This window comes from Protopterus annectens, chromosome 8.part0, assembly GCF_019279795.1.
Source record: "Protopterus annectens isolate FY-2018-M chromosome 8.part0, PAN1.0, whole genome shotgun sequence".
Classification (NCBI taxonomy): Eukaryota; Metazoa; Chordata; order Ceratodontiformes; family Protopteridae; genus Protopterus; species Protopterus annectens.
In genome coordinates this window covers 1,069,743,637-1,069,768,980 of record NC_056741.1, presented here as the reverse complement: position 1 = coordinate 1,069,768,980, position 25,344 = coordinate 1,069,743,637, and the positions used below count along the sequence as shown (strand labels likewise).

Here is a 25,344-nt window from a genome sequence, read left to right as displayed (position 1 = left end):
TCCCTTCATTCTTTTCAAAATGCATTTCATTTGATAGCTTAATTTGAAAAAAAAAATGCATTAAAAATAATGCACTTTGATGAAGTAATGTGTACCTATATCTATATATGTATATATATATATATATATATATATATATATATATATATGTGTATATGTTTATGTCTATATATATATATGGTTTTATATATATATATATATATATATATATATATATATATATATATATCGTAATACCACTAGCAGGAAAGTACAAACAGCTATTTAAAAACTTAAGAAACTTCTGCTATTTTGGAAGGAACATAGACACTAAGCTCTTCTCTGTGTTTTGGTCAGTCTTTTATTCATTTAAATCACATTTTCAGTGCTTTCATTCACTGTAAAGTTTTCAGTCAAACTTCATCAGAAAATAACTTAAAATGAACCTAGGTTTATTAAAAAGCCTTCAATAAGCATAGGTTAATTTTAAGTTATGTTCCAATGAAGTTTGACTGAAAACATTACAATGAACGAAAGTGCTCAAAATGTGATTTAAATGAATAAAAGACTGACCAAAGCATCGACAATAGCCTAGTATCTATATTCCTCTCAAAACAGCAAAAGTTTCTTACGTTACTAAATATATAGATATATAGATATATATACACACTCACATACATATATATATATATATATATATATATATATATATATATATATATAAATAAAATTTTATATTTAAATATATATTTATATTTTATGTACTTGTGTGTGTGTGTGTGTGTGTGTGGTATGTATAATAGTACTTACTCCTCCTTCTATGCCTGGATTGGTCAATCATTTTATTATATTTATAGCTATGTATTAAAAAGTGGTTTGTGTAGACGTAGTAAGTTTCTATCAATGAAAATGTCAAGCTGAAAGCTCACTGACTTTGTAACTGATAGCAAACCAAATTCTACTGTAAATATTAGATACATCGCTTCATAACATAATGTAAAGTTGGAGACACTGCCTTCATACTACCATGCAGGCAAGGCCTACTGTTTTGGGAGCATTGATATGATTAGTCAGGCCTCATTTACCTGTCCTCTGCTTTCTGGATAATCTTCAAGTGATACCTGATCTTTCAGTCTGCACTCGACATTCGGACACTGGAGCCCACTTTCCCTTGTAGTCTTAAAAAGAAAACTGGAACCAGTAATTGTTAACAGATACTTTATTATTGTGTGGTCTTGCTCTGATGTATGCCTTGGTAGGATTTTTTTTAGGCACTAGGCTGTAGACTTGGCTAAATACCTGGTAACATTCATATATCTAAGTGTTACAACACCCTTAATGTGGATTATCATTTTATGAAATGGGGATGTTGCATGTATCTGCTTAGTAAACTTGTTTTGGAGTGGGGTGGGACTGCAACTGTTGTTGTGCTCATATGCACTCATGATTAGAGTTTTACTAATTTTACAAACAAGTCAAACTGCATAGCATACTCTTATAGTGTAACAAACCAACTTCAGTAATTATGTCAACATATACATTGCTTAGTAGAGTTCAGAACTAATATAAAGCTCAGTATTCATATTTTGCAAGTCACAGTGCTGTCATGGGTTCTCTGTTTAATGTTAAACCAGTTTGTCCATAGAAGCTTAAGCTGCCTAACGGAGAAATACATTTTTGGACAAATTGTATATTCTCAGAAACATCTCTGCATGATTGTACTAAATCATAGAAACACTTGGAAAGAACATGAGTCTGTCTGTCTGTCTTTTTGCTTTTGTTTGCTTGTAGATCTCTATGAAGCACACACACATTCTCAAATGCATATGAATGATCACAAAAGTTAAGATTCCCTGAGATATGCAGTTTCTGCTTATGCAGAAATTTGCAAAGCCCTCCTATACATTATGCATTGTAAACTTGCTTTTTAAACGGCTTTCTTGTAATGGCAAGGGATGGATCCTGAGGTTAAGCTAATGTTTTATTATGGCATTAATGTAATTCTTTCAGCAGTATCCTTTTCCAAGTAAACCTTGGAAGAATGTTGTTTCATAGCTTCACAACAATGTCCTCTTGGGGAAGTATATATAGAGCTCTCTTTCTGTAAAAATGCATGGCATGACAGGTATCGCTGATTAGGAAATTAGCACTAATGCCGGTGCCTTGAAAACTGAAGTGTAGTTTGATTCCACTTTATCTGTGTATGTGGTTATGCACTTGTGAGCATATGGTTGTTGGGGCACAGAACCATTTCCTTAATAAAAGTAGTGATTTTTGGTGAAGAGTGATGGTGAGGTTGGTCGAACACACTTAGAACATGTTCTTCAGCAACCATTTTCGTATATATCATAAGCAGAATCAGTGCTCACAGTAACTAAAACAGCAATCCCTCTCTTCTTTATATATTTTGCTTTTTCCTTTTAATGCGTATCTTTGTCAGCCTGCAGTAAAAGAAAAAAATATATATTGACGTAGCGAAATAAGGACATCATTAGGATATGTGCTATATGCAAGCTGACCCAATCAAATTTCATTTCATAAATACAAGATACTTTCATTTTACTCTTCAACCGTTTGTACACCACACACATCTGTACAATCATTTTAATTAGTAAATGAGCACTGGTGTCTGCATGTTATGAAATAAATAAATAAATAAAACTGACCACTTGTATTACTGAGTACATCTGCATTAAATCTTTTCTATGCACAGGTAAAAATAAGTCTCCGTAAAAACTGTCTAAGAATAAATTAAACAGTATTAAATGCTGTTTCTGGGATTATAACATGCTCCCTAAACATATAAATATAGTTCAAAGAATCATAGGAGAATACTTTGCTAAAGACCCTAAAGGGCATTTTTTAGGGTCTATGTTATAACAACGAACGATCAAATGATCGAACGTTGTTATATCGAACTAAAAGTTCAAATTCACAAGATATAGAACAACCAGAACAGCGATTTTTTTCCCCAGGGAAAAAAATCGCTGTTCCCAAAAAAAAAAAAAAAAGACATTAAAACATTGCATAAAGTGGGGGGCTTCACCCCTACACACACCCTACTTAAATATACCAACTCCAAGATCACACTACAGTGCCGAAAATGGCAAAGTAACGGAAGCGGCCAAGCGACTTCTTTCCCAGGGAAAGAATTTGCTATATGCCACTTCGTCATTTTGCCTTTTCGACATTTCAAGTTCAGCCAAGATGCATTCGACAAAATGCGTCTTCGGTCATCTAATAGGAACCCCATTTTTATGCCTACCCATGTTACCCAGAAGTACTGGAAAGATTTTGTGCGGCTATATAAACGTAGGTATGATTGATCAAACATTTACAAGCTTCCTTTCTCTATTAGAGACATAGGTACCAGAGCAGGGGTAAAGTTATGATTCTCCGTCCACAGATCCATGTTTTGCTTGAATAAGTGCAGGAAATAACATTGCTTCACATGGATGGGAAGCCTCTGAGACACAATCCTGCCCTTAAGCATGTCCTCTCTATGTCGCAGTTGAGGTTTAGTTCACTGGTTTGGGTGTTTCTAATGCCATTTGTTTTGCATATCTCCAGTACATCCATTAAGGTTGGTCAGAGGATGCTTCATAGGCCAGGCATAGGATATCTCTCAGCAGTCTGTAAGAGACCGAGTGTAAGAACAAGGCTTTGAAGCAGTCCACATAGGACTTGTTTTGTAAACCATATATTCTTTTTGTGAGGAATTTCTGTAGACACTTCATTTGCTGCATATACCTAGTCAGGTACATGATGAAGGGGGGGCACTTTACTCAGTTATTGGTCTTAATGAGGGCAGAGTACAACAGAATGATGACATCTTTGGATCTGCATGCCATACGCTTGCTTATTAGTTGTGCAATACTGAATACTTTCCTTATTACTGTAGACACATGATGGTCAAAGGCCAAGTGTATGTGATTATACATTTGAGCATATGCTTGGTGTTGTAAATTCTCTTACAAACATTAGACAATGTTCATAATTTTGGTTACAACTGCTTTTTTTGGAGGCATTGGTAAAGATTTCCCATAACTTTACTTTATCTTTCAGGAGAGGCTTTCTATTTATTTCTGACATTTATAATGTCAGACTGATGTTTTCTCCTGTTACTCAGTGTGGACTAAATTTTGAAACAATAGCATCCTTGCCAGCAGAGCTGTGTTGCATAGTAAACATAATATAATCAATATTCCATGTTCTCAGGATTGGAGAAAACATTGTAACATGAGCTAAAAAATTCCAGTAAACCTTCATAACGATTTAGAGATAAGTAAGGAAATATTAAACTCAGGGGAAGATGAAACAAAACTGCTCCAAAACAGCTCAGGTGTTTGTAAAAACATATTTATTCATTCTAGCCTGATACTGCGGTGGTGGTGCTGCGGTAGCGTTGTCGCCTCACAGTAAGATGTTGTCCTGCTCGATTCTCAGATAGACCGTCTTCTGTGTGGAGACATGCGTGAATGGGCATACCTTCGTTGAAGGTTGTGCGTCAGGGCTGGCAACTCAGCATGTAAAAAAATCTACTGCCAATCATTAGCAGACCAGAGTTCCACTGTGGTGACCCCTAACCGAGAAAAGCCGAAAGACACAACAACATTCATTCTAGCCTGATGATTCAGCTGAAGTTTTTTACCACTTAAAAAGTTAAACGTTTTGAATATGTTTCTATCAAGAAGTGCTTTTATAATAATTTATATTATATACTATTCACTTCCCCCTCACCTAACTCCCTTTTTTCTATCCCTACTCATACGTTTTACATTGACTTAGACCCATCTTACTCAGGCTCAATATTCTATAAGTATGACGTAAACTCTTCAATTACAGCGGTTGTGCTGTGTGTCTTACTGCTGTAACTTGGTAATTACTCACTGATCTGAAAGTGCAGATCGTTTTATTACTCTTTGAGTTTGTTAATCATGTACTTCATTTTATGTTCATTTCATATTTTATAATTATGCTGTAGCTAAGTTTTGTTATTCTACTTTCTCGACGGGTCTCCGCTGAAAAAGGGCTTCGGCTCAGTCAGACTAACCTGGTCAACAAATGCCAAATAAATAAATATAAATAAATAAATAATTTGATACAAAAAGTCACTTTAACAGATACTTTTGGTTTCAATGTACTTTACAACCTTTGGAAAAAATATAACTTTACATTTCTATGTTGAATATTCTATTAGTGCACACTCATTGACAGTTGCCAAAACTATGAACCTGAAATTTTCATTTCTTTTTTATCAAAAAAGTTAAGACCCATATGGTACAGATACCTCTTTTCAAGTTCCTTTTGGACAGGGGCAGCAGGTTTTGAGTCAGGTCTACTAATAGCACCTTTAAAAAAGGGGAAAAACTTGGCTAGGCTTGTAAGGGCCTCAGGGCCATTATCTTAGTAATCTCTTATGATCCTAGATTCAGTGTAGGAGCTGTACCATATTATATAATTTCATCATGTAATGCACTACAGTGAAGGATTTAAAGCCAGGACTATAATGTATGCTTTATAACCTTAACAATCTTTAAAATAATGGAAGAAGCATACATCTTCATTCTGAATGGAGAACAAATGTTCTTCAACAAGGTGTTAATTAATGTACAAGTAATGCCCAATAAAAAATAAGTCCGTTGTTTCAGGGGAACTTGTTAAGCTGCCATGAAGCTCAGACAGAAGAAAACAAAAATGGCCACCATTTTTCAGGCTTGCTTAATGTGGGTTTGCTGTTCAGTGAGCTTTAAATTATAAAAGTAAATGAAAAAGATAGAGAAAGACAGAGAATATAAGTGAAAGCGAGTCAGTGTATACCAACTTCTTTAAACTGCAACAGGCAGTCCATAAGCATTGATTACCTAAACAAAAAGGAGAATGAAACCCTTAATGACTGGATATTGCCCAGGAAGACATTAAAATTGAGTGAGCAAATAGAAATGTATGGAGGGCAGAACTGGAAGGTACAGGCAGAATGAGATAAATCGCAGTAAGGTTTCAAACCTATGAAGAGAAAGGAGAAATCTTGAGAAGGGTATCGCAACCAGGGAAAAAGATGACTTTTGGTGAAAACAAGGTATTTGTAGACCAAGTCTTTTCATCTGAGACCAGAAGGAGTAGAAGCGAATTTGCTCCAGTTATAAGGAAATGTAAAGCAAAGAACTTAATATGGAGATTTGTTTATCAGGCAATGTTAGGGGTCTATATGCAGGGTATAACAAAGACATTAACCAGCCCTACAGAAGCACTGGAATGCATAATACCATACAACAACATGTAAACCAGAGAGTTGCATCTATCATAATGGAAAGGAGTTCTAATGTCGGCATGGAAGGGAGAATGCAATAAGACTCTTGTGCAGGGAAGACACTGAGAGGATCTTTCCCATTGTTTAAATGACAACACCAACTAAGGGAGAAGGTGGATATTATCAAGGAAGAGAAATGAGATGGTGTCAAACTAGGCCAAAATGGGGAGAACAGAGTGAGAACTGTATTGTCTTTTTCTATTAATAATATGCAGGTCGATGGACAATAAACTAAGAAGGTGACCCTAAGAAGAGGGAAGTGATGCTGGAACTTAGTACATGAAGGTTTTATTTATGCTAGATAACCTATATGTTGTTTACCTGAACTCTGTTAAGTAAATGCCCTGAACAATAAACTATAAAGATAGAAAATTAATTCAACAAGCAAAATTAAGGAAAAGTCAGTTTAAAAAAATGTAAATATATAATTTTAAATTAATGATGAGATAAGCAAGACTGACACTAGCAATGATAAAATAATTGAATAAAAATAAAGCAAAAAAGTTTTTAAGTTGGTATAAGGGAAAGTATTGATTAATGCAATCTATGATAATGTTGAAAATGGATAGAGAGGGAACAGAAAAAAAGAAAAAGGAAAGAGAAGAGGGGAGAGTTAGAGAGATTGTAGTTATTAGATCTGTGACAGGCAGAGCTGAGTGGAGAGCCCATAAAGTAAATCTGCAACGCCATATTAATGGCAAGAATATAGGTTAGGATACACCAGATACCTATCATAGGTGATATCATCCTCAAGTCTTGGTGAGTACCTTCACAAGGTGGACCCATTTTTTCACAGAATCTCACCAGATGACACTGATATATAGACTGTATTTTATATAGCATAAATCATGGACAGAAGTCGGTCAAAAATTTAAAAAGATAGCTGGGTGCACAAGATCCAGGATAAAAAGTACTCAATCCTGGTAGGTGCATTGGTGCCAAGACTGGAAAAAATGACAGTGTAGAATCCTCAAAATACATAAACATTCCTACAATGGGGCCAGGCCCAGAGGGAGGATGCCCCCCTTATTGTAGAAGAAGGTGGCAGTCCATAAAAATCACAAAAACTGATATGCCAAAATCTTTCAGCTTTTCCGGGTTAGGGGTCACCACAGTGGAACTCCCGTCCACTAATGATTGGCAGTGGATTTTTATGGTGCCGAGTTGCCAGCCCGATGCCCAACCATCAAAGAAGGCACACTCATACCTACCTACATGTCTTTAACATCACTCGACCACAGGGAGGACATGTAGATGCCACACAGAAGATGCTCCAGCCGAGAATCAAATCGGAGAACTTCTTGATGTGAGGCATCAATGCTAACTGCTGCACCACCGCGGCCTCTTAAAAACTGATATGCCAAAGAAGAGCCATAAAGATGACAGAGTTGCCTATTGTGGATAAGAAAGAAATTATGGATTGTAACTATTATGCAAAAAGCCCTGAATTTCCAGACACAAGTTATATAAAAAGATTGAGAGAAATTAGAGGAAAGATAAATACTTCCACAAGAAAAACTGTCAGAAGCTTCAAATACAAATTTGTGTTCACTAATACAACAGATTTGTGAAAAACATTATATAGACCAAGAAACTTTGAGCTCTTTGGAAAAAGAAGCATCTGAGGAAGTGCAAAAATATAAACATTAAAACCTAGAGATTTTTGAAAAGTATAAAAAAGAAATATGGACATGGAAAGAAAGGGAGAGTTGATATGGTGCAATATTTATGCAAAGTCGAAAGCCAAATTAATCAATACAAAAAAGGCAGCCCCAAAGATATTTGAAGAGGAATATAGGCAAAGACATCCAGATATGGAAAATTTCACAAAAAAAATTAAAATAAAAATATCACAAAGAGGGAATCTAGAAAAAAAGATCAATAAAGCAGAAGTTAAAAAATAGAAGTTGAAGTTATGTAATGCCTGCAAAGTGAAGGATTTGGTGTCAGAGGTTTAGCACAGGTTATATCACAGCATGATGGAATGAGTCCCCAAAGTAAGGAGAAACAGGAAGATCAGGAGACATCTGAAGAAGAAATATGGACATGGGAAAGAAAGGGGAATTTGATATGGTGTAATATTTATGCAGAGGAGAAAGCAAATCTAATCAGTACAAAAAGAGCAGCACCAAAGATATTTGAACAGAAATACAGGCAAAGGAATCCAGACATGGAAAACTTTACAATACAAAAAATAAGACAAAGATGAAAAGTAGAAAAGGAGCTTAGTAATGGAGACATTAAAGAAACAGAAACTAAAATTATGGAGTACCTGTGAAGTGAAGGATTCAGTGTAGAAAATCTAACTCAGAAAGCACCACAGCAGGATAGACCAATGGACATCCAAAGTAAGAAGAAACCAATGGAATGGGAAGCAACTGGTCAGTTGCCATATGAAGATATTTTGGAGCCTTCCACAGGAAAATAGTATAAACATTCACTTGAAGCGGGACAGCAAGGGAAGGAACAGGAAACTGTGGCAACTCTGACACAGTCAATGTTGAATGATAGGCCAATGATTTTCCCATATGACAGCACAATGGATGACACAGGATGAAATTGAAGAGAATGTGCCACAAGAAGATGCTACATAATTTTCTATAGAATGCTTGCAGGAAATGGAGAACAAAAAATGTGCCTTCAGTTTAGAAGAAAATGAGTTAAGAGAAGAGTTGCTTGATTTAATAGAGATAGACATATTAAGATCAATGAAAGAAATAGACTGCAGAAGGTCAATAAAACCCAAAAAATCAGAAATTTGACAAAACAAATAAACAGTAATTAGGACTGTACCTTGAGATGCATGCACTACAATAGAAGTAAACAGGACACATTATTGCACAGGCAATTTAATAACAGATACAATTCTTTCACTAGAACACTGGGTAGTAAGGGAAAGTAAGGGGAGAAATTGAATATCATCATGGAAGTATTGAATAGAGAAAACTGTAAAACAATTAAGAGAAGAAGTGTCACTGCTAGAAAAGTACAGGATTGGTAACAGATCAACAAAAATACTAAGAAAGATAACTCAATAAAAGCAATGCACAGTATTGTAAAAGATTAGGACTGATCATGCACTATCACAAATAATAAATTAAAAATATCAGCACATGCAGAAAAACTCAGAAGATGCACAGAAAATATAAAGAAAAAGTACAAACTAAGCAATTTATTGATGACCCAAAAAAGGTTTATAGAGAATTGGGAAACAAGGTAAAAGGAATTGAAAGACCACCAAATAAAGAATAAATAGATACATTTTGGAGAAGTATTTATGAAGATCCTGTGGAACATAACAAAGATGCAAAATGGATAGAAGAAGTAAAAGAAAGAATAAGAAGTTCAAAGGTACAGGATATGAAATGGGATGAAGTAACAGCCTGAGAGATTGAAACAAAGTTAAGAAAAGCCTCTAATTGGAAAACCACAGGCAGAGATGGAGTACTTAACTTCTGGTTAAAAGTATTAACATCTTTGCATGAAGATTTAGCCATGAGTAGGAACTATTCATATGTGCACCCTGAACAGACAGCAACCTGACTAACAACAGGAAAAACAATGCTCCTACTTAAGAGTGAACCTGCAAGCTACCATAAAATGACAGACCAGTAACTTGCCTTCTGACAACATATAAACTATACACTGGAATTGATGCCAAAAGAGTTTATACTCATTTAGAAGAAAACTCATTTATGGCAATAGAGCAAAAGGGCAATACAAGAAAGTCATATGGCACAAAGGCTCATTTGTTGTTAAATAAAGTCATAGTAGAGAACTGTAAAAAGGGGAAGAATCTAAGTATAGCATGGATTGACTATAAAAAAGCATTTGACAATATTTCACATTCATGGATAAAAGAGTGCTTAAAATGTATAAGATACACCCTACAATGACAAACTACATCACAGCAACCATGAAACAGTGGCAAACCACTTTTCAGTTAAGCCATGATAAAGGGCAAATTATTATTATTCCAGGGATAAAAATCCTAAGGGGTATATTCCAGGGTAACTGTCACCATTGCTGTTTTGCCTTGCCCTTAACCCATTAAACTGTCTGCTTAACAGATTAGGTCATGGCTATAATTTGGCTCCCAGAAAACAAGAAAGTGTAAAGTCTTCTCATCTTCTCTTTGTCAATGATTTAAAACTGTATAGCTCATCAAATGTGGAACTAAAAGCACAGCTGCAGGTTGTCAAACCTTTTTCAGATGATATAAGATTGTAATTTGGTCTTGATAAATGTACAAAAGCAACCTTTAAAGCAGGAAAACTGCAGCACCAGGAAAACATCAGTCTGGGACAGGAATGTGATATAAAAGAACTTGAGCAAGAGGGAGTGTATAAATATTTGGGAATTGATGAAGGATCAACAATAAAATATGAACAAATGTGAACAAAACTTAGTAAGGAATACTGTAGAAGACTTTAATTCTGAAAACAGTGTTTATCTAGGAACAAAATCCAAGCTATAAAACAATTTGCTCTTCCTGTCCTAACTTACAGTTTTGGAGTGATTGACTGGCCCCAAAAGGTGTTGGATAGATTAGACAGGAAAACAAGAAGGGCGCTTCATGCTCACTGAATGATTTATAAAAATCAGTGCATACCAAGATTATATATTCCCCATTCTGAAGGAGGTATGGGCCCCTTGAAATTGATTACATGCAGCGATCTGCAATTGTGGGACTGCATACATATCTGCTGACCTCACAAATATAGTGAAAGTTTTGAAACATGAGGAGAATAAATCTAAAATTACTTCCCTTCTTAGTCTGATAGAAGCCTATATTCATCAAGTGGGAATGGAAGTCAAACCAGAAGTAGATAAAAATCAGGCAGCAACTGAATATGCCAAAAAACAAAAGAAAGAATATAAGGTGATGGATAAGATGAGAAGGCAAGAAATATGGAAAAAGCATAAATATAGTTGCAAGTATAGAAAACTCCTGGAAGATCCTCATGCAGATCAGGATTGAATGCAGGAATGGTTAAGGAGGGCTGAATTCAGACCAAAAGATGGAAGATTAATATTGGCAGCCCAATATAGTGGGCTACATACACGTTGGTTTACAAAGTCCATTGAACATGTCGGAGAAACAAACAAATGTAGGTTTTGTAAAACAGAATTGGAAACAGTTGCACACCTTGTTGCTGCTTCTGATATACTAATGGCAAAAGGACTGTATATTGAAAGGCATAATAATGTGTCAAAACTATTGCACTGGGGATTGTGCAAACATTATAATATTGAATTAGCTGAAAAACACTGGAAACATGAGCCACAAAGCATCATAGAAAATGATAACGTCTACATCACATGGGATCACCCATTGCCAACAGTTCAAAAGAGAGATGAGAGAAAACCAGATATAGTGGTCCATGAAAAGAAGACAAAAGTAGCATTGATCATTGAAATCGCTACATCCAGTGACTACCGTGTCTTGCGTACAGAGAGACACAAAGTCATAAAATATCAGGATATGGAGGCAAAATTAAAGCAATGTGGAAGAAAGATACCCAGACAGTTCCAAAAGTAGTAGGAGCAACTGGTTTTATAAAAAAAGAATCTACAATCGTATTTAGATATGTTACTAATACACGTAACTCCATACAGATTGCAGAAAGAGTCATTACTAGGCACATTGCGGGTGCTGCAAAAAGCACTTCTGGCTGAAATCAAAGACTGAAACAATACTAATTTCATGAACTTTAATCATAGTTTGACTTAGGAATGGGGTTCATTCCTGTCATGGTATTAGAAACCCAAAAGATTTGGAGAAATTAAAAAGTGAGAACTCATGGCAATAGAACAAAATGATAATAAAGGAAAGTCATATGGAACATTTGTTGTTAAAGTTATAATGAAAACTGAAAAAAAGGAAATACTCTAACTGTGGCATGGATAGACTATAAAAAAGCATTTGACAGTATCTCGTATTCTTGGATAAAAGAGGGCTTAAAATGTATAAGATACACCTTACACTGACTGATTACATTACAGCAACCATGAAATAGTGGCAATCCACTATGCAGTTAAGACATGATAAAGGACAAACTAAAGGACAAACTATTATTCTGGGGATAAAACTTTAAAGGGGATATGCCAGGGTGAATCTCTGTCATCGCTGCTCTTTTGCCCTTAATCCATTTAGCTATCTACTTAACAGATTAGGTCATGGCTACAATTTGGCCCCCAGAAAACAACAAAGTATATAGACTTTTCATATTCTTTTTGTGGATGATTTAAAACTGTGTAGTTTATCAGATGAGCAACTGAAAGCGCAAATGCAAGTGGTCAAAATTTTTTCAGATGATATAAGAATGTCATTTGGTCTTGATAAATGTGCAAAAGCAACCTTTAAAGCAGGAAAGCTGCAGCACCAAGAAAACATCAGTTTGGGACAGGAATGTGATATAAAAGAACTTGAGGAAGACAATGCATAAATATTTCAGAACTGATAAAGGATCAATAATAAAACATGAACAAATGCAAATAAAACTTAGTGAGGAATATTTTAGAAGACTAAAACTAATACAGAAAATAGCACTGACATCTAGGAACAAAGCCCAAGCTATAAATCAATTAGCTCTTTCTGTCCTGAGTTGCAGTTTTCGAGTAATTAACTGGCCCCAAAAGCTGTTGGATCAGTTAGACAGGAAAACAAGAAGGATGTTTCATCCTTATCAAATGATTTATAAAAATGAATGTATATCAAGATTATATATTCCCCGTTCTGAAGGAGATATGGGCCTCCTCAAAATTAATTACATGTATAGATTTGCAGTCATAGGATTGCATACATATCTGCTGACCTCACAAGCCCCAAACGTAGTGATAGTTTTAAAACATGAGAAGAATAAATCTAAGATAACTTCCCTTCTTTGTCTAGCAGAAGCATATCAGCATCAAGCAGGAATGGAAATCAAACCAGAAGTAGATAAAAATCAGGCAACAACTGAATGTGCCAAAAAACAAAAGAAAATATAAGGTGAAGGACCAGGTGAGAAGGCAAGAAATGTGGAAAATGCATAAATATAGTTGCAAGTATAGAAAATTCTTTGAACAACTTCATGTTGATCAGGATTGAAAGCAGGAATAGTTAAGAAGAGGTGAATTTAAACCAGAACATGAAAGATTAATATTGGTGGCCCAAGAGAGTGGATCATGTACATGCTGGTTTACAAAGTCCATTGAACATGTGGGAGACACAGACAAATGTAGGTTTTATAAAACATAATTGGAAACAGTCGCATATCTTTTTGCTGGTTGTGATATGCTAATGGCAGAAGGACTGTATACTTAAAGGCATAATAATATGGCAATACTGAAGTAGCTGAAAAACTCTGGAAACATGAGCCACAAAGCATTACAGAAATTGATGAAATTTATATCACATGGGATCACCCATTACCAACAGTTCAAAAAACAGATGCTAAAAAAACAGATATAGTTGTCCATGAAAAGAAGACAAAAGTAGCATTGATCACTGAAACTGCTACACCCAGTGATTACAGTGTCTTAAGAACAGGAGGCAGAATGTTATAAATACCAGGATTTGCAGGCAGAAATGAGGGCAGTGTGGAAGATGGAAAACCAGACAGTTCCAATAGTAGTAGGAGCAACAGTTCTCATATAAAAAAAAAAAAAAAAAAAGAATTTACAGTCGTATTTAGATGTTATTGACACATGTAACTCCACATGAACTGCAGGAGTCAATTCTGGGCAAAATACGGCTGTTGCAAAGAGCACTTTTGGCTAACATCAAATGTTGAAACAGTACTAATTTCATGAACTTTAATCATACTCCCTACCTCAATAAAATATTTTACTAGGTGACTTCAATATAGACTGGCGTAACTGCTCTGGCCAAACCCCATCCACCCACATTAACCTCCAGGCATTTACCCAGCTTATCTCATTCCCCTACTAGAACTGACAAAACATCTAATCATCAGTCCATCCTTGACTGGATTCTCATATCTGACCCCACACTTGCATCTCTAGCAGGCTGTCTACCCAACAGCCTTAGTGACCATGAGGTTACCTTCCTCCTAAGAAAAAAAAACACCAAATTAATCAGACAACCTTTAGAGTGGTCAGAAACAAAAACAACTTTAAACCAGGAGACTAGAAACAAAAACAACTTTAAACCAGGAGACTTTATACAGGCCCTAAAATGCTGCAATTGGAATCCACTAAATCTACTTCCTATAGATGAGGCAGTTCACTACTTTAACTCAACCTTCCTACAAATATTAGACCACCATGCCCCCACAAGAACCATTAGAAAAAAGGCTAAGTATGCTCCATGGCTAACTAAAGCAACTAAATCCATCCTCAAAGACAGGGACAAAGCATGGATACAGTTCCATAAAAACAGATCCCAATCAACAAAACAAAACTACTCAGAACTCCATAACAAAGCCAAAAGACTCATTAAACTAGACAAAACAAACTACTACAAAAACCTCCAAGAAAAACATATTCACAACCCTCAAAAATGTTGGGGCTCTATACATTCTATACTACAACCTGGTAAATCTGCTACCCCTACTCCTACAACAGTTAACAACCATGACAATATCTCCACACAGTTCAACAAATATTTTACTTAAACAGTTCAAGCCCTAGCTGAAACCCAAGGTAACAGTTTCTACCCCGACTTACCATCCATCCAAAATAGCACTACTAATCAAAATAATACCCCTCAATTTACTGTGCACCCACTCTCAACCAAATCCATTCTAAAACTCCTCCACAAGCTTAATCCAACAGCCCTGGGTGCAGATAATCTACCAGCAGAATTCCTGCAGCTAGCCACAGAGGCCATAGCCTATCCTGTTACTATTCTAATTAATAGATCAATAGCCGAGACCATAGTACCCACTACATGGAAGATCTCCCACATTATACCACTGCACAAGGGTAGTAATGCCTTAGAACTAAATAACTACTGACCAATTGCTATTTTATCACCCTTATCAAAAATACTAGAAAGAGTTGTTCACACACAACTGACGGACCACCTTCTAAAAAAATGACATGCTATCAAAAAATCAGCATGGCTTTAGACCCTTCCATAGCACCGCAACTGCTCTGTTGTCCTTTTCCAATACAGTTAAGTTCCACAGAAACAAGGGACAGCTAGTTTCTGCCATTTTTCTAGACCTGTCTAAAGATTTTGACATGGTCAACCATAATAGACTGCTTAATACACTATCCACCCTAAATATGAGCACCCCCTCCATCTCATGGTTTAAAAGGTACCTATAAGGCCATCAACAAGCAGTAAAATGGCAGAATAAACTATTCTGTCTCTTGCCTGTATCCTAGGAGTCCCTCAAGGCTCCATACTTGGCCCACTACTCTTCTCCCTATTTACAAATCAGCTGTCGTCCTCCACACCCAGTGTCTCACTAGTATAATATGCTGATGATACCACCCTCATATACATAGCCCACACACTAGATGACCTTCAATCCATCACCCAAAAATCCTTCTCCCTAGCATAAATCTGGTTTACTAACTCCCAGCTTATCCTAAGTCCTAATAAAACAAAACTTCTTCTTTTCAGTCCTTGTAAATCCCCTCGTCCATATGATAACTTCTCCATCATATCCAGTAACAAAACCTTGATCATCCCTACCTTCCACACTAAACTATTAGGTGTGGAAATAGCAACCTTAGATTTGACGTTCACCGAGCACAAACCATCAAGAAGGTGCATAAAAAAACGTGGCCTCCTCAACTGCAGCAAGCAATTTCTGACTAAACAAACCAAAGCCACTATAGCCAGGACACATCTGTTATCTACCCTCTTCTATGCATCCCCAGTACTAACCAACCTCCACAAAACTGACCTAAACAAACTAGAATCTTGTTATAACAAGGTTGCTAGATTTGCTACCGACACTCCACACAAGACCCATCACTGCATAGCTCTCAAACAACTCAACTGGCTTGAGCTACCACAGCAAATGAAACTCAATCAGATGTCATTAGCACACAAGCTATATTACTACCCAACTAAAACCCCAGCACTCCAGAATCTAATTACTCCTTATTCCACAACAAGGACATTAATCTAGTACCCAAAACCACTTAGGCCTCACCAAACACAACAATGAAGCTCGGAAATCTCTCTTCAGCTATTCCATTTCCAAACCTTGGAATGCTTTACCTTGCAACCTAACCTCCATTAGCTCCTCCACTCAATTCAAAAAGCTCCTCAGAGCACATTATATGAACACCTGGTTATGCTCCTGTGACTCCCAGGGTAAATGCTTACTGAACAACCTACTCCCCATCTAGTCTAAATAGTTATGTAATCCATCTGCCACACTGGGAAAGAATTCTCATATGAATGTGTTTATCACAAGGAATGCATATTTTGTAGTATGTACTGTGGGAAACTGATGAAAAATATATACCACTTTTATATTTACTGGCTATGAGCGAACGCTCTCTCATCTGTTATGTTATATATCACCTTAGGCCACTACTATATATTAACTGCCACACAAAACAATGTATTAATATTACCTCATTTTGTTCTGTTATATTAAGCCATTTACTATGAATTACTACATACCCATTGTGTAAATGTTGTTGAATCATACTTTTTGATTTTGAATTTTGATTTGATTATGTATTCGTTATCTGGAGCTTTTCTCCCTGGGCCTCAATTGAAAATGGACCTGTGTCCAGTTGGACCTTCCCGGTAAACAAATGTAAAATAAAAATAATAAATAAATAAATGGGGTTAATTCCCATCATGATATTAGAAACCCAAAAGTCTTGGAGAAAATGGAAGAATGCCTTAAGGAAGTGGAACTTTTATGTAAATATGTATATAGTTATAGTGAAGGGCTAGGCCTAGAAACACTCAGTGCAAACAATATAAAAATGAAAGATGCTAGAATATAAAGTAAAGACAAAGTGAAGTGGGTAATAATAGGCACACAACAAAGAAAGAAAACGAAGGGCAAGTTTTATACAAGAAAATGGGTGATGAGAGGATAATTAGTAAATCAGGGAATGTTAATGGTCTCACTGCTAAGGTGAAAAGACAAAGAATATTAGGGCGTATTAGAGGTTAAAGAGTAAAAACAGTGTCTTTGCAAGAAACACATCTTACAAAAAATCATTTAAGGAAAGGAGCAAGCTGTAACCCGGTAGCCAGTTCAGCTTGGGGGAACAGAAACAAACAGGTGTGGCACTCCTAGTGGAGAAAATATTTCCACTGGAGATACAAGACAAACTGGAAGACAAAAGTGGTTAGATCTGCAGGTTTACAAGGCTACTAGAAAGAAAAACATGTACAATAGTCCTGGTCTGTATCCCACCAAAAACATGTCGGGATTTGAGAAGAATTTTTGAGAAATAGTGCTAAAGAGGGATTAGGGGTTGTAATAAGGGACTGGAGCATTTCAATCAATAGGAGTCAAGCAACTAGTAGAGGAAAGGTCAGAGATTAACAAAAGATGGTACATTTTTGAAAAACTACTTGAAAACGATAGGATGGGAAGATACATGGAGGACTAGGCAGCCAGGACAGAGCTTTACGTATTATTCACCCAGACATCAAAACTGGTCTAAAATAGGTAGATGTTATGTAATGAAGGAACATGAAAGCAGAATGTCAGAAGTGAAAACTGTTCCTTTAATGTTATCAGATCATGCAATGAGAGGGATGATAATAAGGAAAGGAATGTGGAATGTAACAGAGAAACACTGGAGATTTACAACATATTTTTTGAGAAGAATTAGGAGGAGGAGAAGTAGGTAAAAGAGCAACTGGAGGGAGAGTTAATAAGAGATGGGATGGGTTAGGAAGAAAAAATAGTTATGAAATTATGTAGGAATATACATCCAAGACGAATAAATATAGGAAAGAAAACAGTATGCATGATGGAGGAACTAGATCAGTTACAATAAGAAAACTAGACAAAGTTAGGTCAGACAGAGAAAAGAAAATAATACAAATATTACAGAAATAGGAAGATGAAAGAATGTGGAGGAAAAAAATAGCAGTAGAAAAGTTATTGTTTAGTGATAACCCCAAGGCAACAAAAGCCTTGGCTATACACCTGATGCAACAAAAAAATTGGGAGCGGGATATCCAACATTTGTAGACATGAGGATGGAAAAAAGGTAGTCAGCAGAGAAGAGATTTTAGAGGAAATTAGGATTTGTTAACAGGAATTATGCAGTGAGGAAATGGTTTGAGAAAAATACTGGGAAAACTGGAATGATATATGGGAGCAAAGTAACAAGCTTACTGAACAAGAGAGAGAGAGAGAGAGAGATGTTAGTAAAGTCTATAGGAGCAGAAGAAATAAAGCAAGTTTGGGAAAAAAATGACAAGAGGAATATCTCTAGGTAGTGGAGGGATTCCCACAGAAGTTTGGAGACTTGTTAAACATAAGGCAATAGAAATCCGGGTTAGATAATTTAACAAGATACTCGATAGGGAAGACCCCAAAGATGCTTGGAAAGAGGTGTTAGTAGCGGATATAACCAAAAGAGAGAAAATACCTGCAGCTTTTTTCTTCCTATAGATCAATAGCAATACTAAATAATGACTACAAGTGTTTTACATTGTTAAGTAAAGGCATGGCATCCAGATCCAATGAAGTTATAGTCCCACCAGGCACTTGCAACAGTTGGAGCAGCCTCAGAGGTTCCTTATAAAAGAAAAGAAATACAGGGTATAAACATGTCCTATACAGATAGCGTAAACACCCTATTTCTTTACTCTGTTTCCTACCAACTATTAAGGGGTGGTGATTTATGCCTAACCTTCAAGCCACTCACAAATCCATTCCTGATGGTATGTTACACATTCATAAGACAAACTGCATGAAGATCACGTGATCTAGGGATCTAAGCCTGATCTGTGACATGAACAAAACATGCTGGAGAGACAGATATGTGTCTCAGACATTACCCCTTCTGGAACAGGCTCCCTATTCACACAAAACATGACCCTTCTCTGACCCTCTTTAAATGTAGTTCAGTTCAATTGATGGAGAATTGTAAATTCACTCCTGGGGTGGCATCCATGTCCCTTGTGGACAGGGGCAGTCTGTAAAATACTCAAAGGCTTAAGCACAAACCTAAGCCAATCTCTAGTCCTTAGGGATTGAAAATCAGGTAAAAATCAGGTAATAATGGCTAGGCTTGTTAAGACCTTTTAATCCATTGGCCTAGTACTCTTCTATGAACCTATAATGGCAGAGAAGATGGGTGTATCCTACCTAGAATAATACACATGGATGAAAGTGGGTTTGCTGGGGGAAGGAAGACAGTGGACAGTTTAAGAACTTCAATCATTGAGAGACTCTGAGTAATGAATTATATTCTGAGGGACTTGCACTGTTTTGTTTTTATGTTTACTTTATCACAGTGTAAAATATGAAGCAGAGTCTCCAGTGTTTGCATGATACTACCTAGCTATTGCACTAAAATAACCACATCATGAGTGTCTTTTGGAAGTGTGGGCACTGGTTGAGGCTCTCCTCTACTGCTTTCTTTCTATACTTGTTTCCATGCTTGGCAGCATATAAAATCATATGTATCTTGGTAATGAATGAACAGAATAGCTTCCTGTCACAGCATCTGCTGGGATATTATCAAACACTACCACCTGCTTGACTCCTTGCTCCCCTTCCCAGGCCAAGTGAAACCTAGCTAATGGTACCTGAAAATGTATCCATCTCATGGCCTGAATGAGAGTAGATTTTTAGACAAGTATTGTTTCTGTTTAATACCTATATGTGTAACAATACTTATGTCTGATGAGGTATCCCTCTTAGCAGTAGTTTATAATCTACAGGGATAGGGTATGTGCCCTTGTGGTAACCTGGAGAAGTTTTAGCTTAAAAACAACCCCTAACTACTATGGTCTACCTCTGTTAGCTCACTCATGTGGCTTTTGTTCCCTATTCTTTATCCGTAGATACTTGAGCTCTACATTCCAGTTGATTATAATGTAAATGTTCATGTTCTTGGTATGTACTGGATCAGTGGCATTCCCATTGGTCACGGACCTTTGCAAATAAGAAATGGTTGCTGAACAATGAATCTGGTTTACCAAGCACACAGGAATGATACAAAAGTAGAAAAACCAGAACCAAGGCTAGAGTTAAAAGCATCATTAATAATAAAATGTTAAAATCACTTTTCTCCAGAAGGATTGAATATAAGAAATAAAATAACTATTCAGCAGTACCCAAAACTTACATTGCCAGTAAAATCTTTTGCCTTAAGGTTTCTTCAGGCTAAATGATACTCTGTAGTAGAACTGTGGTATTTAAATAAAAGCATGTGATTAATGTACCTGTAGTTGTAAATCATGAAGCAGTGGTCTTAAAGTGAAAGATTCATTAAGACCAGGGGCAGTATATGCATTGAAATGCTGAATCCATTTCATTTCTTGTAACTCAGTTAAGTGTTTTAAACATCTTCCACGTATTGGTTTATATACAATGCATAAAATTAAAAATGTGAAATTATGTGAATTATCTGTATTTAACATGTGCTTGTATAAGTCGTTAGTATATACTTGTTTACTGATATCAGAAATATGGTTACCAATCCTTTCCTTAAGCTTCCTGTTGATCATGCCTATATAAAATACAGGACATTGTGTGCATCTAGCTATATATACCACATTCTTGGAGTCAAAGTTCCCATAAACTTGTATGAAGAAATCTGTATTAAGTATGGGATGTTTAATCACCTTGTTAGTGTCTATATACTGACAATTGGCACATTTATTACATTTTTAGGTGCCTTTTTTTGAGCTTGAAAAAACTTGAGGTAGACCGTGGCTGTTCCTTGTAACACAGTATGTTTTTTAAGTTGGCTGCTCTTCTGTAGCCAAAGTTATGAATGGTGGAGATGCAATCTCTTAGTTCTGATATTTCATTTAGAATTCATCAGCATTTGGTCATGATTTGTTTTACTGATAAACTATGCAGTTATAAGTTAACATGCATTGAATCTTATACCTTCTCCATGCCGTGTGTTGTATATATTCATTATTATGAAATAGAGATCTTGCTTTATCGTTGCAAGCTGCTATGATTCCCTGCTGTATGTTGCTGATGTGTGACTCCTGATAACCTCTTCTGATAAAGTCAGAGGCAGTAGTATTAAGTTGTTCCATCATAGTGGTGTCTAGAGTATTTAATTTAGCAACTCTCAGCATTTGGTTTTCCAAATTATTTTTAAACATATGTGGAGGATGCATTCTTGTGTGATATAAATAACTATTCCTTTTAACTGGCTTTTTGTATAAAGTAGTCTCAGTTTTGCCTTCTTGATTAATTATTAATATAAGATTAAGAAATTAATTTCTTGATTAGAACTTTTTTTTTGAAGTTCAGAAACTGAGTAGTTCTTGATATATAACTATGGAAAGCCTCTAAAGAAGTTGCATCTTCATGCCAAATAATAAAAATATCATCCACAAACCATTCAGAAAAGGCTACGTGCTCCTTAAATGGGTTATTGTTCCAGATGTATTCACTTTCCCATACCAGCATTACTAGGTTAGCATAGGTGTTAGCCATGGGAGTGCCCATGGCTACTCCTTTTTCTAGAATGTAAGGTTGTTTATGAAAAAGAAATACATTGTTCTTCAGTACTAAATTCAGAAGTTCACATAGCAGTTCTATATGGGTTTGTGTATAGTTTGTATATTCATGTAAGTAATGTGAAATGGAGTATGCAGCAAAGTCATGTGGTATTTTAGTGAAAAATGAATCCACATCAAGTGTTACTAATACATGTTCATATAGTACTTTGTTCGCAGATAACTGATATTTGAAGGAGAAAGTCATTTGTGTGTTTTATGATATACAATTCTGTTCTAATTTGATTATCCAAAAGCTTAGCTATTGCCTCTGTAATCCACCCATGGGCAGAGACTATGGGTGTCATGGGAGGTGGTACCAATGATTTGTGAATCTTGGGGATACCATAAATAAATAGTGCTCTAGGAAAGGTGACCAGAAAATATTGCAATGCAGTTTTAATACAGAGCATTGTTTAGCCTGAAGAATACTTAAGGTGAAGTTTTTTTATTAGCAATGTAACCTTTGGATAGTGCTGAAGAGTTATTTTATTTCTTATATTCAATGCTTACTCTGGAGAAGAGTGATTTTAACATTTTATTATTAAAGCTGTTTTAACTCTAGCTGTGGTTCCAGTTTTTCTACTTTTGTATCATTGCTCATGGACTGTCTGTGGAAGTTTTTGACAGCCCCTACTGGTTCCCTTATAAGAAATGTGTAGTTCTAGGTAAACCCTCTTATTAAGCTTTGCCCTGTTAGCCTGATTGAGGTTCCCCATTTGGCCCATTTCATCGGCAGTGTTACCCTCTAATCAGTTTTGTAGAATTTCATGTCCTCAGTACTTTCACCCCTATAGCAAGGTTCCCAGCTTATTTAAAGTAGTATATTGAGATCCATTCACCTACTCACAGCTTTCCTGCTACCCTTAAAATTAGTTTATAGGTGAAACTGAAACTTACATTTTCATTGCTTATACCCTTCTATTAACGTTATACTTTGAACCTCCTTTTTGCTTAACAGTTTAATAATACCCAATAATACCCATTTGTTAGGTAAGTAAACCCACTGGACACACGGTCTCCTTTCAGTGGTGACCTGGGTGCAGTGTCTGGTTAAGTGTCTTGTCGAAGGTCACACAGTAGGCAAATGAGGGCTGAGGGAATCAAACTTTGCACCACAGTAACAACAGCTCACAACCTTAACACTCTGTACCATCTGTCAAGTTTAAAGATAATGGTGACAGTGACTGTTGGCTCTTTGACAATATCATTTAAAGCAGCACTAAAACAATTGTTCCAGGCTTTCTTAAGATCAAAGAAAATAAATACCTTTCACACTGTTGTCTTTACCACCCTACATAATCATTCAACCTACTATACAAATCAACATTCCTGACATTGCTTAGCTTTTGTCTTTACTGTCCACCACAAAGGAAGCATGTTATTCAGTAAGTTTCTTGAGATACATGCATATACACTAAATCAATACTCATTTGCTTCAGTTGTTTTGATACTCAGTAACCAGGATGCATTTGTTTATGTGTGTATTTCTTTGTATGGGGAAGAGAGAGGGAGATAATACTTTATGACTGTTCTTACCTATATTGCTTTTTATTTTATACTGGTCAAAAGGTATATAAAATTTGTTAAAATGGAGGAACCAAAACCAGGATCCTGTATGAACTTTTATATTATATGAGTCCAAAACAAGGAGATGATATGTTGTTGGCCATTAACAAGCGCTATTTAGTACAAAGAAAAGTCTCACTAAAACCACTGGCCCATTCTATATCAAAGAGCTTAACAGCAACCTGACTGAATCCACTACATCACTTAGATATCTTGATATTTGGCTTATCAGTATCTTCGCTTCCAAGACCACATTCAGAAAGTCAGATCCAAAGTCAACTACCTCCCTTTCTGGGCCCAAAAGATATTTCATTTCCTTTCACAACCTGCTAGAGCAGCCTTAGGTAAAGGTGTCCCGCTTGCACTTCTAGAATATGTCCTACTCTTGTTCATCACTGCCTTACAAAAATCATTACCACCTTACGATTTCTTTCTAATAAAATCTGTCATTTCATCATAAACTCCCATTGGTGTGAACAGCACTGTAATGGCAAATTGGTTACCCATTCAAGGAACCACCAGCCTCTTTCTTGGCTCCCTTTTCTTCAGTCTGTAATGTCAAGACACATCATTCCCCCAACTATGAGACTAAATACATTTAACCCACACTACAACTTAAGAAGCCAATTCACAAATGTCCCTATTCTCATAGCTCCATCAGATAAATTTCATTCTGCATATCACAGCTTCTCTTTTTCTCTACTCTCTGCTTTTTCTGTTGTTAAAGATGTTGGCTTCATGACACAGAAATGGAAGATTGACTGTGACTAGGTGTCATGGGTCATCTAGCAAACTTGGCAGCTGAGGAGTTGGGAGGAAGGATGGGTAGGGAGTGGCACTTTTCTGGCAAGCCTGCTTTGACATGAGGAGGAAGATGGGCTTTCAGCACAGAATGACAACTCTTGTTCCCTGATAAAACTGGCAGAATAGTGCACAGGCAAGCTTCCACATGTTACTGTGCATTAGGTGTGTGTGTGTGTGTGGGGGGGGGGGGGGGAGGGCATACATAAGTACACAAAAATATCATATGACAGCAAGGATCTCATTGTGTTGAGATACTTCAATCTCCTGTCTGGACTAGGAAAAAATATTAGATTGCATCCAGGTATAAGTAGAGTTAAAAAAACAGACTCTAAGCTTAGGCATCAACAGCAAGAGATGACTGACTTCATAGGGGGACAAACATGTATAGAAAATGATTAACAAAAATCCGTCACCAAAGAATCAGGATTGTGAAAAACATACAAGACATTCAAACATTTCATGGAGTTTTCACAGGTCCTTCATTAAAAGGATAAATGTGTGCTTTATTTGTATAATGTAAGAAACTATTTGAACTGCTATAACAAAGCAAAAACATAATCTTCAGACTGAGTTATGCTTTCTGGCCATAAAATAACATCTCAGATTTATTACATATGTTAAAAGGAAAGCATTACTGACAAAATAAGGGTTCCATTTAGAAAGGTCAATGTTGAAACCCCATCAGTTCCGGTACTCTGTTTCATAGGGTTGACAGTTGGAATGTGCAAGTTTGAGAAAAGGATATGCCCTTTACTGCAAGCCTTGTGACCTTATTAGATTTAGCACATTTGCGTAAAGAAGTAGGGAGGTGTAGGGTTTCTTGCCCATTTATTTTATTAACTTGGTAACTGGCTAAACTAACTAGGCACAGACTTGTTTTTAAGTGTAACCAAGAAGTACTGTCTGGTTAAGTGACTTTCACAGAGTCATGAACTAGGTAAATGGAGGTTGTGATACTTGTAGTCCTTGCAAAAACACACATTTTTTTTTTTAATTTAGATGGGTTTCTGAATATTGATGCATTTGAAGTGTCAGG

General features: G+C 36.2%; 1 protein-coding gene across 1 annotated transcript in view; it reads right to left on the bottom strand.

Moving 5' to 3' along the window:
• Window positions 1–1,219: 1,219 nt before the first annotated feature.
• The window catches only part of LOC122808402 (transmembrane protease serine 13-like), a 373,755-nt gene continuing 349,630 nt past the window's right edge, over window positions 1,220–25,344 (bottom strand). Inside the window, exon 10 of the mRNA XM_044079367.1 lies at window positions 1,220–2,420. Coding sequence (XP_043935302.1) covers window positions 2,400–2,420 — 21 coding nt within the window. The 3' untranslated portion in view covers window positions 1,220–2,399. The remainder of the gene's footprint in view (window positions 2,421–25,344) is intronic.